This window comes from Pleurodeles waltl, chromosome 4_1 (assembly GCF_031143425.1).
Source record: "Pleurodeles waltl isolate 20211129_DDA chromosome 4_1, aPleWal1.hap1.20221129, whole genome shotgun sequence".
Classification (NCBI taxonomy): Eukaryota; Metazoa; Chordata; class Amphibia; order Caudata; family Salamandridae; genus Pleurodeles; species Pleurodeles waltl.
The window spans coordinates 785,357,360-785,372,350 of record NC_090442.1 but is presented as its reverse complement, the minus strand read 5'-3'; the positions used below and the strand labels follow the sequence as shown (position 1 = coordinate 785,372,350).

The 14,991-nt window shown below is 43.6% G+C and overlaps 1 protein-coding gene across 1 annotated transcript in view; it reads right to left on the bottom strand.

Annotated features, from left to right (window-relative positions):
* The window catches only part of LOC138288177 (uncharacterized), a 190,128-nt gene that overhangs the window by 156,363 nt on the left and 18,774 nt on the right, over positions 1 to 14,991 (bottom strand). Inside the window, exon 2 of the mRNA XM_069229501.1 lies at positions 1,134 to 1,260. Coding sequence (XP_069085602.1) covers positions 1,134 to 1,260 — 127 coding nt within the window. The remainder of the gene's footprint in view (positions 1 to 1,133; positions 1,261 to 14,991) is intronic.

Genomic DNA, 14,991 nt, shown 5'->3' with positions numbered 1-14,991 from the left:
AGAATGTAGAATTCCTAAACATCGCTGGAAAACACATTTTGCTATTTCACCATTTCGTTTCACTGAATTCCTTACAAGCACTGATCGTTCCAGAATCCTATTTTATCGTCACCACCATGCTCTCTTCCATCTCGGCTACTTCGGACTTGGTGCAGTGCAAATGCTAATCCATAACAATACTTCCTTTCCTCTCAAAACTTCTATGATGCCTTAGGACCGCATTAGCACACTACAAGCAACCAACATGAGAAGGTTGTTTACGTTGGACCGCAGATAAAGAATCATTATTGAACGTAAATGCTTTTGAGGGGGGGTGAGAATTGTCCCGGATGTTGACTTTCAAGTTGTAATTGCGTTTTTTTTAACCGTTTGTCACAGGTAATGGTCACAAAAGCTAATTTGTTCAAAAACACTGAGCAGATAACTGAGTGACGGTCACATTCCGATTCTAAAACAATAAATAAGGCAAAGAACATATTGCTTCTACCTCCTGCATATAACAACATTTGAGTTTATGAATTTCAGAAAGGACTCCCTGTACGCATGGAAAATCACAAAATAACAGGGTTTAGGCATACCAGCTAAGGAGTAAAAAACAGCTGGTTCAAGATGGAGGTTCTCAACACTAGACAATTGCTGTAGTGACCCTCTGGTGGCGAAAAAGGGGCGGGTCTGCTAGGACCAGACATGCACTCTAGTGTAATTTGTAGGCAGTACTGCACCCAGGCAGCCAGCTGCAGGGCCTTTGACAGCCAGCGACCACAAAACTTGCTCCAACCTTAATTGTGTAAACTAAGTATCTTCTTGCCTCACATGCTTTCATCTTGCATGGCGCCTGCGAAAAGATAATCATCCAGTTTTGCTTGTAGGGTGTATAAACTGAAACCATACATATAACAAGAGGACACAAAACATATACAACAACTGCTGTGGAGTCAATAGGTTATGAAGTTAATGTTACATTAATCAACAGGACATTTAGGCATAATGCAGTACGAAGGCAGGACAGCTCAACTCAGAAGAAGATTTCTGTGGTCAGTGACATCATTTCAGAATAAGGCAGTATCATTCAGGACAAATATGACAAATATGACCTACGTCAATTTAGGGAAGTTAGGAAAATAGATTTTTACCAATTGGCAAGTGAGTTCCACAGGCCTGTTCCTCTGAGCTCTGGTCAGGGACACGGTGCAAGCCCCCAGACACTTTTGATGGCATATCAGCAAAGCAGATGGCTACCTCATTCAAGGTGAGGAGTACCTAAAAGGACAAAGAGAATACATTCAAAACCTAAGCAGATCCACCAGTTAATTGTAGCACTGGTTCCCAGCATTCCACAACATCCTCCTCTTCTGACAAGCATTAATACACGGGTCCTTCTGCCCCACGGCACATGCACCATTCCTACACAAACAGCAAGCCCCTCGACTACCTCTCACAAACACATGAATGCACAGCCTCTAGTACCTTGATACACATACATACATAAATAAACAGTCAAGTCTACTCTACAGAAATCTGATGAGTAATAACTAATTTGATACTGGACAGTTATGGTTACAAGAAAAGTCTACGCTCATAACACAAAACTATCTAACTTATCTTCAAACAGTATGCTAGCAAAGCTCAATGAACAGTACCAAAAAAAGTGCTTAATCAATGAGTGACAACATGAACATTTGAAACTCTCTATCTAGCTTGCAGGCGCATTCCTTCATAGCAGGTTTTCCTTTCCTTCAGCCTTGAAGTCATAAAAAGAGAATGGTTGAAAGAACTGAAACAAGACTTAAGTCATCATCCTGTGCTCCGAGTACATCTTAACACAAAACATTTCTCTCCATCCCTTTGATTTAGTGCTTCGGAAAACTGAGTTTATAACACGGAGTTTATAGCAAACCCCATTAAAGTATTTAATAGTCAATTTTGAATCTGATCACATACACCACCGCCAAACAATGGAGTAGTTTTGTGTCAGCTAGGTAATTTCCTGTCTTTCATACTAGATTATGTGCAGCAGCAGGTGTATAAACTATCAAAACTGCATCGTTTTTTTCGTCAAAACTTTTACTGCAAATATTACATTGATATTATCAATTATATTATCAAAGATGTCATGAGTGCCGTAATTTGTGGGGTAATCTGCAGTTCATGGCGAGGGCGCGAGTCAGAGTTACCTTAGGGCACGAGTTATAGTTACTTGAGGTAACTGTAACTATAACTGGTGAATTTCTATGGTTTTGTATGTTTAAAATGTGAGCCTAACTAGAATGTCCCTGTAACCTTTGTTTTTTAAGTGAATTTCTAGGTTTTTTAAATTCTATTTCCTAACTATAACTGTAGCCTTTGTTTTTTTCAGTGAATTTCTAAGGGCTTTTTTAACGTATAGTAATTGTCATTACTATACGTTAATCCAACCACCTCTGGCCCTTGGCCGTGTGCGGCGGCGGTTGCCTGCAAAACTTAGCTCGCAGCCAGACCTTGCAGCAAACCCCCTTAACCACCCAACCCCATGCTGTGCACAGCCCTTTGGCCTTATGCAGCGGAAGTTGTCCGTGACCTCTCTGGGTGTGAGAAGGCGTGTGGGAGAGTATCTGGGGGTGAGAGTGGCTATGAGAGTGTCTGTCTAAGTGTGAGAGTGCGTACATCAGTGTTTTTGTGGGTGTGTCAGTGTGTGCATGAGGCTGTCAGTAGGTCTGACAGTGGGTGTGTCAGAGTCTAAGGGGGGATGTGAGTGGGTGCATCAGGGTCTGACTAGGACTGTGTGTGTGCGCAGAGGGACTGAGTGGGTCTGTGAGTGGGTGCTGGATTGTCTAAGTGGGTGCATAAGGGTCTGAGTGTGTATATGTGAATGAGAGAAAAAGATTGAAAGAGCAGTAGTTTTTTTTTAGGTTCTGATGAATGATCTACTTAGAAGGAGATATTTCTGTAGAATTTAAAATAAAAATGTATCTGTTATTTTTACAAATTAAAATGATTCGTAATTTAAAATAAATTTAAAAAAAAGGAAGAGAGTCTGGCTGGACTCGAACCTTGAGTGCTCAGTGGGGCAGATTGTTTTCGATTGGACTGGGGTGGGTTAGAAGGATTGGAGTGGATAGGACTGGGGTGAGTGGTTTGGATTGGAGCTGGATGGACTGGATTGGTATGGGGTGGACTGAACTGAGTGTAGTGGACTGACGTGGGGTGAGGTGAGGTGGATTGGCCTCAATTGGAGTGGGATGGATTGGGATATACTGCACGATTATGTGTTAAAACATACTTTCCGAAATTACACATAACAAATAAATAATGTTGCTTTGCAATATTTAGAACAAGATAATTTGAGAACAATGCCCAAGAGCAAAAACAAAACATGAGTGCAAAGTGAGCAAAGAAGACTTGGCAAAATAAAATAAAGTTAACTATAGAAAATAAAACTTAGCAATTTTATCTGTCCTGCTGGGCACACTTTTTGCCAATCACACACCTTCTGTCTGCAGGGCACTAGAAGTTCAAAAGAACAAAATATATCCCAGTCACGGGCTGGCACTGATTAAGTTTATTCAATCAGTGCTTGGTCCCTGCTCCACAGAAATGATCGGAAATAATGGCAGGCCTGCAGTGACGACTTACAAGGCTGTAAAGCAGAGTGCCTGGTAAGCTAACTAATAGTAAACAACGAGCAAGCTCCAGGCCCTTTTTATTGTTAACATAAGTGTCTTGCAAGCGAGATGCATGCTCCCACCCCAAAAAATGCAGGTACATTCAAACAGTTTACCTAAGTGTGAAGTTGTGTAGATATTATCCAGCAAACACACATTTTAATACCATACTTATGTCAATGCTTTACACCAATGCCATACTAATGTCAATGCTTTACACCAATGACACATAACAAAGGTAGCATACATTTCCCCTACTGTACGCACAGAGTGTCACTCAGCAGGACTGCACGCAGACAATAACAAATGCATGAATCCCTGCATGTAGGCAAATACAGAGATCTCTGCAAATCTGCCCACACAGGCTCATATGGAGGAAGAGATTCCTGCACATGTCCTGCATAAGTGTAAGTATCTTTGACTCAAATATAACTGCATGTAAAAGGGAAAGGGGATTTTATTTAATTGGAGAACATAATCTATACAAGAAACCAGAATATCTTAACATCTACAAAGCAATAAAGTCACAGAGCAGAAGGGGGTAAATGGAAGAAAGTATAACAAAAAACAATCATAACAAACAAAGTAGAAGATGTGTTGTGGGAAAAATATCAAGAGAGAAACCCATTATCTTGACCACCCAGGGTCTTGCCTATCCAGAGCATAACTGGGTCCCAAATCTTTCTCAACCTCTTTCTACGAACTTCATTATCTAACACAGACATTTCCAAGAACCATGTATTCAGAAATGCACACCACCAAACCCAGTGGTGTGGGCTGCGTTTGCAAACCAAAATCGTGCCAGAACAAGTCTGGCCAGAAAAAAAAAATTAACCCCAGAGCATTTAGAGGAATAGAGGGTGAATGCCCCAACATGATTAATTTTAATCCCACATTAACGGCAAATGTGAAATACTGTTCATTTTCCAGAAGACAAAAGCCCAGTGGTAGGACTGGACAGATAGCAAAGACATGAACCACGCTGTCCCTCTCCACCCTGCATCAAAAACAGCGATCATCCTCTTTGAGCTTCATTACCCATAAACGTTGGGGAATATAATAACAGTCATAAATGCACTTGATGTGGTGGACCTTAATTTGTGAAATGCTTAGGATGCTCTGTGCGAGGAAAGTTACTGAACCTTATATCCTCTGTCGTTACCACTTTGTGGAAATGCTGACTCCATTCACCTGCCATTAGCTGAAAAAGATCAGGCCGATGATCTAGTTCAGCAGACAAAATTAGTTTATATGCCAGACTGATGTTCCCCTTCTCAGGAGCTCTCATTAAAAAGTATAAGAGAATACTTTTAAAGAAGTGGATCGCATCTTTTTTGAGGTTAGTGATAAAATGTTGAATTTGCAAGTACCTAAAAAGATTTTTTTTAAAATGCCGAGAACGAGAAATCTGTTGTTGCAGTCTAAAAGAAAGAAAGAAAGAAAGATATCCTCTTTAAATATTTGTCCAAGGGTAAAAAGTTTCGCCGCCTTACGGTTCTCCTGAAAGCTAGGGTGGATAGAGAGAGTTTAGTTAGGATTGAATCCTAAATACGGGTATCGATTAAAAAGGATTGCACCTGGAAATACTTTTTTAAGGGAGCTCTAAATTAGATGGAACACCTTTAGAATCTTATACCGGGTCATTTTAGAGTGGATCGTGTTAATCATGCCAGTTCCTGGGGGCTATCAAATCCCCCTGAGCTAAGTTATCTACAAACATACGACTCTGCAACCATGTATTCCTGCCCTTAACAAAACAAATTTAAGGCAAGAACATAGCAAGATAATAAAACCACAAAACAGGAAGGGAGACCCCCAACTTTTTCACTGGGCAGCTGCAGGAGCTGTATATTACAGCAAGGCTTCTTATAACTGCAGAGGACCTTCTGCCAGCATGCCTCAATCTTATTAAAGAATGCCATGGAAAGAAGAGAGATACATCGAAAAGGGTAGAAATACCTGGGGAGAATAATCATTTTTAATAAGATTACACCTACCAATCAGGTGATTACACTTAACGAAGACGTAAACTGACTGCTGGTAGTGTTTCCCATAGTTGTATTCAATTACATCATCCATTCATACCGTCAGTTCTACCCACAGATTGGTGGCTGAGTGTTTGCATCTCTTATCATGGGGATGCAGGGGATAACATTGAACAGAACCTCTGTGTTGTTGAGGTTGAGCTTATATTTGGAAACATCGTCAAATGCCAATGCGGCTGCTTCTACTGCCCTTAAAGCCCTAACCGGGGTTGGGGTTAGGACTGTCATATCGTCTGCGTAAGCTAGGACCTTCACCCCAAATCGGTGTATACGTAGCAGATGGACATCCTCAGCCATTTTAAGAGCTTGGTACAGGACAATGTATAATGCAAACAGCTGAGGTGATAGAAGACAGCCCTGCCTGGTGCCTCGAGAGATGTCAATGGAATCTGAAAGAGATCCTGAATAGCAGATCCTAGCTTTCAGGCCAACATAATGTTGAAGGACTCTAAATATAAAACAAGGGCCAAGTCTTGCTGACTCCATGACCACCCACAGGAATAGCCAGGAAACCAGGTCTAAGGCCTTCTCCACATCAAACATGATCATTCCATCAGAGACCACATCCACTGAAGCAACCTCCAGAGCTATAATGGCCATATTAACATGTGAAGTTTTGTCTTGTCCAGGAAGAAACCCAGACTGATTTGAATCAACCAGCCCTTAGATCACTGCTGTGTGTCAATTTTAGAGTCAATGTTAATTAAAGAGGTTCGATGGTACATGCCACAGAGGCTAAGATCCTTTCCTTTTTTGAGAGGGTAAGATCCTTCCCAGGACAATGTTGGTCTCTCCCCAAAACCCTGGGCCCTGACCAAGCATGTTGAAAGAGTTCAAAAGATCCTGAAGGACTGGGACCAGAATATGCGAGAAACCGCATAACATTCTAAAGGAATTTGATCGGGACCAGAGCCCTTACCCTTAGCTAAGGAGCTAATAACAGTTTCTACTGCAGACAATGTTATGAGCTAATCTGATTTAGGCAGCCAGGCATGAAACTCTTTATGATGAAAATTTCACCCCATGAATTGGTGTAGCGCCTCAGCAGAGGCAAAGCAGTCCTCTCAATACAGATCCTGGTAGAACTGCTGGAATACCTCCCTGGTGTCCAAAGGATCTGCCACAAGCTCCCATTTTTCATTTAAAATCTGCTGAATAGTATTCATATTAGCACTATCCTTAACTCTAAAGGAAGGTAGCCAGCGCGTCTCTTCATGTTTTTAAAGCTTACCAATTGCCTAGCTTTGTTAATCACCCAACACATGTGCTCCTCCTGAGAGAATCCTACAGAATAGTTAACTGCGCAGTGACAGATTCCATCCGCGGCCCTACCAGTGGTGATTACACTATGCCCCAGGCTAGCCTCCAAGGAACTAAGGGCCTGATTACAACTTTGGAGGAAGGTGTTAATCCGTCCCAAATGTGACGGATATACCACCAGCCGTATTACGAGTCCATTATATCCTATTGAACTCGTAATATGGCTGGTGGTATATCCGTCACATTTGGGACGGATTAACACCTCCTCCAAAGTTGTAATCAGGCCCAATGTGTTATGCGCATTTGGGTCTCCTCCACAGTAGCCACCCTCCACTGATGGGTGACAAAGTTCAGAGGATGTTCAGAACAAAAAGCCTTTAATGCATCCAATATTAACCTCCAAATACTCCTGTAGGAGCATATTCATTGAGCGTTTACAGTCTGCTTCCAAGAGCAGTCTTCGCTCACAAGTCCACCTTTGCACCCTTGGAGACCTGGGGAGCCTTCTTGATTGAATAAACAAAGATAACGAATTGAGATTAGATATAATTCTTGGATTAAGCAGAATATTTGAGAGTGAGATCAGAGAGTGGTTTACTAGGAACATAATGATACTTAATAGAGTTTTGTGGGGGGGTAGAGTTAAAAGTAAAGGCAGGTTTGTAAGCTCTCTCTTAACGCCATAGATCAACGAGTGCATATGAGGACATAAGCTCTTTCAATGTCCCCTGAGTTGCTGCTTTCCCCAATAAGTCGGACTCAAACAGACCTGGTCCTGAGGCGTAGAATCTGTTTTCAGACACACAGTGTGAAGTTAAAATGACACCGATAATGAAGGGTGATGGCCATGGGGGAGCTCAGTCAACAAAAAAAATTAACAATTGTCGGGTCATCATCATTCGAAAACTGGACTAAGCTAATTGTAAAGCACATGCTTTTTTCTGAATGGCACCACTGCCCACCAGAATCAACCTTTTGCTTCACAACCTCCCATTTACTATCTTAAGCCAACAGTGTAACATCACTCTGAGTTTGTTCGGAGGGCAGATGAGTCTCCTAGAGACAAACAATTTGTTGTTTAAGAGAAAGTAGTTCTTCCCAGGCTATCTTGCATCATCATCATCATCATCACCAGCCATTATCCCAGCATATCAGAATCCACATGTTTCAACCAAGCAAACAAAGCGCCCACCGCGACTTCCCCAAATGCTGGTCTCAAAAATCAACTGTACTGATTATTCCCCACTGCCTACTTTTTCTCCAACTTTTACCCTCAACCTTTCCCAGCCTGGCAACCAAAACACAAAATCACACACCCAGACTTACACCAAATCGTCCTCTCATCCCTCCTCTGCCCTCACCCCACAACTCCCCCAACTAAGAGGACCACCCACCCCATGCTCTATGCACTTAAAGAAGAGCCATCAACCACGGAACCCAAAACATACCACTAGATGACCGAGGATCACAGATAGCCCAGGGGCCAAGCCCCCTCTGAATGCATCTTAACCTAAAGACAATACTGTACAGCCCACACAGATAGTCCAAGCAAAACTTTTAGCCAATTAATAATACCCCCTGCAACTCTGGAGGAGCCCCCAACCAGCCAGTACATGTGATAGCAAGAGACACCAACATAGCTTCCAAAGAACAATAGTGCTGGAAGCCATCTTGCCTAGGAAATGGAAAGAAAAAAAAGAAGAAGAAGAAGAAGAAAGAAGAACAGAAACTCAATTCCTAGGTTGCCATTTGGCTAGCAGCTCCAAAACCTCTGAGCCATCGTAGCAGAAGTTAAGTTTGCCAACAAGTCTAATCCACAGTGTTGCTGGCTGCATAAGAGACACTGTTGCCTTGATTCTCTGCAGAGCAGGGACATGTTCCCAGAGTTGCCAGCACCTCACCACTGGTTGATGTCAAAAATTGGACAAGACAAAAAAATTCAACCCCATAGGCCTTAATAGCTGACTTAAGCAAGGCCAATCTGAATCTCCTGTTGTAGTATGACATTTACGACATAGATAAGAATGGCACAGGGATAAAGGGAATAACCACCCTTGCTGGGACACCTAAATGGGAAACAATGTGCCCTCTGTATCATGCATTCCATGTCCAGGTCACTTGGTGTATGGGGAAGATTCTCTAACCAGACGGCCAACATAGCATTTAGGATCATCGCCTTCTGTCCCCTCTGTGATACCCAAAACACTCAGGGTATTTCTCTGCAACCTGTTCTCCAGATCTTACCTCTTAGAGGAAAGACTGGCGAACTGAGAGCCGTTCTGGAGGGTATATGATCAATAGCCTTCAACTGCCGAGCAAAGGGCGACCTGGGAAGTCTCTACCTCACCAAGGCGGGACTGAATAACGTCCATATCCTTTGACAATTTTCTCAAAATTACCGGGGTCTGTAAATAAGCAGACTTCAATGGGAGAGAACCTTTCTGATATTTCTCCCTTTGTTACAGGAGGAGATTGTGAATGGCAGCCTAAGTAGGGGCTTCCTGATCACATGATATCCCTGCACAGGTCGTCCCCCAGCCCTGGAAACTGATCCCTTAGGAAGAAGCCAATTAGCGTTTGACTAGGTGGTAGAAGGAATGGAGACAGGTGAAAAAGAATTAGAAGGCTTTAATTCAGTCCCATCAGGGTCCCTGAGCAGCTCCTCCTCGCCTAGTAAAGAAGGAAGGTCCAAAACCCCATTTTCAAAGGTGGCCTTACATATATATATATCCTCCAGCTGGATAGTTGTCAAACCCTTGGTGCCACTTGAGCCGCCCAGAGCGTCCGAGGCAGCAGCAGAACCTAAGGTACCGAAAGGCAGCGAGGATCTCTTCACAGGCTGTGGTTGAATGGTGTGGTCTTGACCATCTTGATCGTCATTATCAGACGAGCTACCAGAGTCTGAGAAAGTCCCTGTGGCAGCGAGAGCCAAAGGGAGTAATGGCCATAAAGTGGCTGCCTCCCCAGACAGAGAAGACTGTACAATATGGACCTGTGAATTTCCTGGTTCAAGCTTCAGGACCTTCCTTGCACAGCAATAGCCACATCAACCACTTCCCACAGAGCCCTGATAGCATCTGTTGAGACACGAATGCAAGGGTGTGGAATTCCTATAGCCCAACATCCAGGGCATATTGTTTGGGGGTCAAAGACAACAAGTTTTCATGATAATTTCGTACTTAGGACAAGTAGGCCCAACCCCCTACAGCGCAAACCCTTTGGCTGCCGGTTTACAGAGAAGGGAACTGTCTGCAGTTGACATAATATTTTTGTCCATGTGTTATTACTATAGGAACTTGTATTTATGGTTCTTTAAAGCAAAGTCTTTATTAGGGTGAGCACTCTAATTAAACATTGTAGTTACACCACACTACTGACCATGGCTCCAGTAAAATAAAGTGTAGCACGCTTGAAATGTTTAACAATATGAGTCAACGTATAATGCTCCTAGAATGCTCTACGATTAGATGCAAATGTTTGCAGAAGCTTGTCGGCAAGATTGACGATTCTTTGCTTTCAAAATACAATGTTCAGAAAAAATACAAATAGGAAAAAACATTTTTTGCTAAATTACTGTGAAATTTGGGGTACTATTGCTTTGAAGCATCATTTAGTAAAATGTGCTGAGGTATGTTAGTATTTCCTAAAAATATTCATAATGGAAAATCAGTTAAAACATTTTCAGCAAGGTTATGGAAAGCATGAAAATAAACAGGCACTGGCAAAGTCAACTGATTGAACATTGGTTGTCAGTCTTTTGGTTTTGTCATTGCGTGTCTTGTTTTAACATGGCTTTTGTAACACTCTATTGTTGTGGGAGCTGCCAGGCCCTCATCATTGGAACAAACATAGGCAAAAAGCACACAAAAAAAGGTTTTTGGTCTAAAAGAACACACATTGTCACAGTAGTTCCTGCCACTGAACAAAATGACTGTGTGCCAATATGCTCCTTGCAAAAGAGCAGAATACTGTCACTCACAGTAAAATCAGCTGATGGATGAAGAGAGAAATAAATAGAATTTTATTAAAAACAAAATGCCTTGGTTAACACCAGACCTATTTGGGGGCCCAAGAAAGTCACAAAAGTGCACCTGTGGTATATGTCTTTGCATTAGTGGCTTTCATGAATTCATAAGAATTAAAGAAGTAGACAGGAAATCGTACTCCTAGAAAATAATTGTAGCTGCATTGTAGCTCGAGCAAATATGCATGCGTAGATTTGCTCAAGCAAAAATCTATTGAGCATTTACAAATTCACTTTCCCTCCAACCACTTTGTTCCCAACCCTGGAAGAGCTTCTGCTTCTGCCCTTGTCAGAAGTAAGTTTCCAACCTTTCCCAGTATGGGAAATGATTAAGGAAGAGCTTGTGAAAATCCTTAAAACGTTCAAGTTAGTAGGTTTGCAAAGGCTCAAAGGCATTCCAGCCCTGGAACTACTGCTTATTGCTTCCTCCAGCTTCAGTATGTAGTTCTGTGGAAAGGTGGCAAAATAAGGAAATTGCTATAGTAGGGCTTGAAATTGCTAGTATTCAAGCCTTACTATAGTATTAGCTCTGGCATAATCAGAGAGGCTTTTATCAGAGCTCTTACATAAAGAAATTGCTACCATAATTTGCCACCACACTACATGGCACCAAAGGGACAAGTAGATTTTCTTACAGGACAAGCAGATTTAGGAAGCAAACTGTCCAATGGACAAGCGGATATTTGATTAAATTCCACACCCTTGCAAAAAGTGAGACTCTACTAGCAAGGCGTTGAAGGTTAGGAGGGAAGAGCTAGTGCTCCCAGACAGCTTTGACGAGTCGGGCCCAGTCTGAGAGTCTGAGGGAAGAGCCATAGTCTACAATGTCACATGAGGAGACCCCACTCTATTCCAATTGCTGTCATAGCAACCGGGAGAGGGGAAATATAGTAATCCAGAGTTTTCTGATAGCATAAAAACGACCCTCCGTGCGCTGCCTCGAAGGATCCATAATGGGCAGAGCCGTACCAGAGTTATTGGGAAGATCAGGTTCTGATTCAGTGCTTTCAGTCTTACAGGCTGAGCCAGGCAGGCTCAAGCCTTCAATAGAGCCCAATGTGTGTGGGGCAGCAATGGAGAATTCCACAGAGCTTCTAGGCTGCCTAGGTCCATCAGGATTATTAGCTAAAGGCTTACTCGGGAGAAGCTGCTTCCTTCTGAGCCTTCATGGGGTGAGGACCAGCCGCCACCATCCAGCACCCCAACACTCCCTTTGATGTCCACTTAACTGGCATCCCAGCCAATATATGGTAAGTCACTGGGAGTGAAAAGGCCCAAAAATCAAAGCTCTTGCAGGTGTACCTTACGTTTAGCTCTTGTCGGGATCAGAGCTATTCAGGAGATTGCAATAGAGTAACAATCCGTCTAACAGCCTGCCTGGTAGTTGAGAGAGTAACAATGTAGTGAGAACCCTTTGATAGCCTCCACCGGGCTGCCGTGTGTATAACAGCCACACAGAGACCAATCCTGTTCCTCCCAGATGTGCCGCTGAGAATCCTTCAGCCATAGCGCAGCAATGATGCTCTTTCAGAGGTGCTCTACTGCGCACAGAACCACAGGAGGACACGGACGTTCCTCCTCAAGCTGAATCGGGTAATCCAGCAGCCGCACCGGGACAGAGAGTGAACAAACCACCAGCCAGGTTGCAGCCCCTTCTGAATGGCAGGCGAAGAAGCAGGGGCACCCTAATGAATAACTGACTCCAGATGCATTCGAAGGGCACCCAGAGACTGGTTCTGTCTAACTGCGAGCCACCATCTTACACCATGCCTTCCAGCAGTCCAGAGTTTCTACCCACAGGCTAGAGTTTCTTAAATAACCATAATTAGGACTATATGTGGTATTCCAACAAGTTCTACCTCATAATATCACTAAGCAATCAACGTCTGAGCTAACACATACCTTAACTGAAGCGGCTACATACTGTAATCACAATTACATAGTTGAACTTTAATCCCATATTCTTTAAATCCTCTCACACTGGACATAGTCAGATAAAAAGGACTGTAACTTGACTGTGATAAGAAAATATAGTAATATGTGACCAAAGGATCTATATAACTATTTCCTCTCTTGAAAAGCCCAGTGGCCAAAACGCAAGCTGGCTGTAGATGTTCAACACATTTATAAAGACTTCTGACTAGAAATAAAAGCAGAATAAGTAAGAAGCATAGTATACACATGATGAACATTTAGACTTTGCAGATCCCAAACTTGTAGTTCGAGCTGCAACTAACAATCTTGTTTTGGACCTCTTGTGTTGTTAAAAATGTTTACATCTGCAGGCAACATGGTGCTGTAGTTAGCTTTTTTCACCCAATGGTTTTTAGATTCACTGAACTACAATTAGACTACAAACAGAAGAGAAATCAGCATAGCCTCAGTTGGCATACTTTGTTTTCTCTTTGTAGGAAAATGCCACTGTTGCCATGGTTACCCCTCACTTTTTGCCTAGTGTTGAATCCAGCTTTGATTGGCAGTATGCTGGGACCCTGCTAACCAGGCCCCAGCACCACTGTTCTTTCCCAAAAACTGTACCTTTGTTACCCAATTGGCACAGCCCTGGCACACAGTTAAGTCCCTCGTAAAAAGGTACCCCTGGTACCAAGGGCCCTGTGGCCAGGGAAGGTCCCTAAGTGCTGCAGCATGTATTATGCCACCCTAAGGGGACCCTTCACTCAGCACATGCACACTGCCTTGCAGCTTGTATGGGCTGGTAAGGAGAAAAGACAAAGTCAACATGGCACTCTCCTCATAGTGCCATGTCGACAAACCACTGCCTGTGGCATAGCTAGGTCACCCCTGTAGCAGGCCTTACAGCCCTAAGGCAGGGTGCACTATACCACAGGTGAGTGCATAGTTGCATGAGCAATATGCCCCTACAGTGTCTAAGTCAATTCTTAATCATTTTAAGTGCAGGGTAGCCATACTGAGTGTATGGTCTGGGAGGTCGTTATTATGAACTCCACAGCAGCATAATCGCTACACAAAATACTGGGAAGTTTGGTATCAAACGTCTCAGCACAATAAACCCACACTGATGCCAGTGTGGGATTTGTTGAAAATGAACACAAAGGGCATCTTCGAGATGCCCCCTGTATGTCAGCCAGCCTGGTAGTGTAGGACTGACCGGTCTATGCCAGCCTTCCACTTTCAGACAAGTTTCTGACCACATGGGATGAGTGCCTTTGTGCGCTCTGTGGTCAGAAACTAAGCCTGTCCTGGGTGAAGGTGCTTCACACCTCCTCCTGTAGGAACTGTAACACCTGGCGGTGAGCCTCAAAGGCTCAGGCCTCGTGTTACAGTGCCCCAGGGTACTCCAGCTAGTAGAGATGCCCGCCCCCTCGGACAAGCCCCGACTTTTGGCAGCAAGTCCAGAGGGATAGTGAGGAAAAACAAGGAGGAGTCACCTCCTCAGCAGGACAACCTCTAAGCTGAAGTGACCCCCTGGAGAAATCCCCCATCTTTCTTTGGAGGATTAGGACCAATAGGGATAGGAATGTTCCCCCCTCCCCAAAGGGAGTGGGCACAAGGAGGGTGTAGCCACCCTCAGGGCCAGTAGCCATTGGCTACTGCCCTCTAAACTTAAAAACACCCATAAATCTTGTATTAAAAGGCTCCCTAAACCAAGAGATTTAGATTCCTGATGACCTCAAGACAAGAAGAAGGACTGCTGAGCTGAAACCCCGCAGAGAAGAGAAGGAGAAAACAAGTGACTCGGCTCCAGGCTTACCGGCCCGTCTCCTGCTTCAAAGACCCTGCAAAAGAAAAGCGATGTGTTCTACAGGACCAGTGAACCCTGTAAAGCCTCCTTGGGACTGCCTGCATCACCAAGGACCATGAAACTCCTGTGGACAGCGGACCTGTCCAACAAGAAGATAAAGCAACCATCTTTAAAGGGACTCCCACCTCACTCCAGAAGAGCACGTCCAAAACTACTCTGCAACCCGACACCCCTGGCCCGCAACCAGCCAGAGAGGACTCCCAGGCAATTCTGACCAAGTGCCCTCCCTGGGCTGAC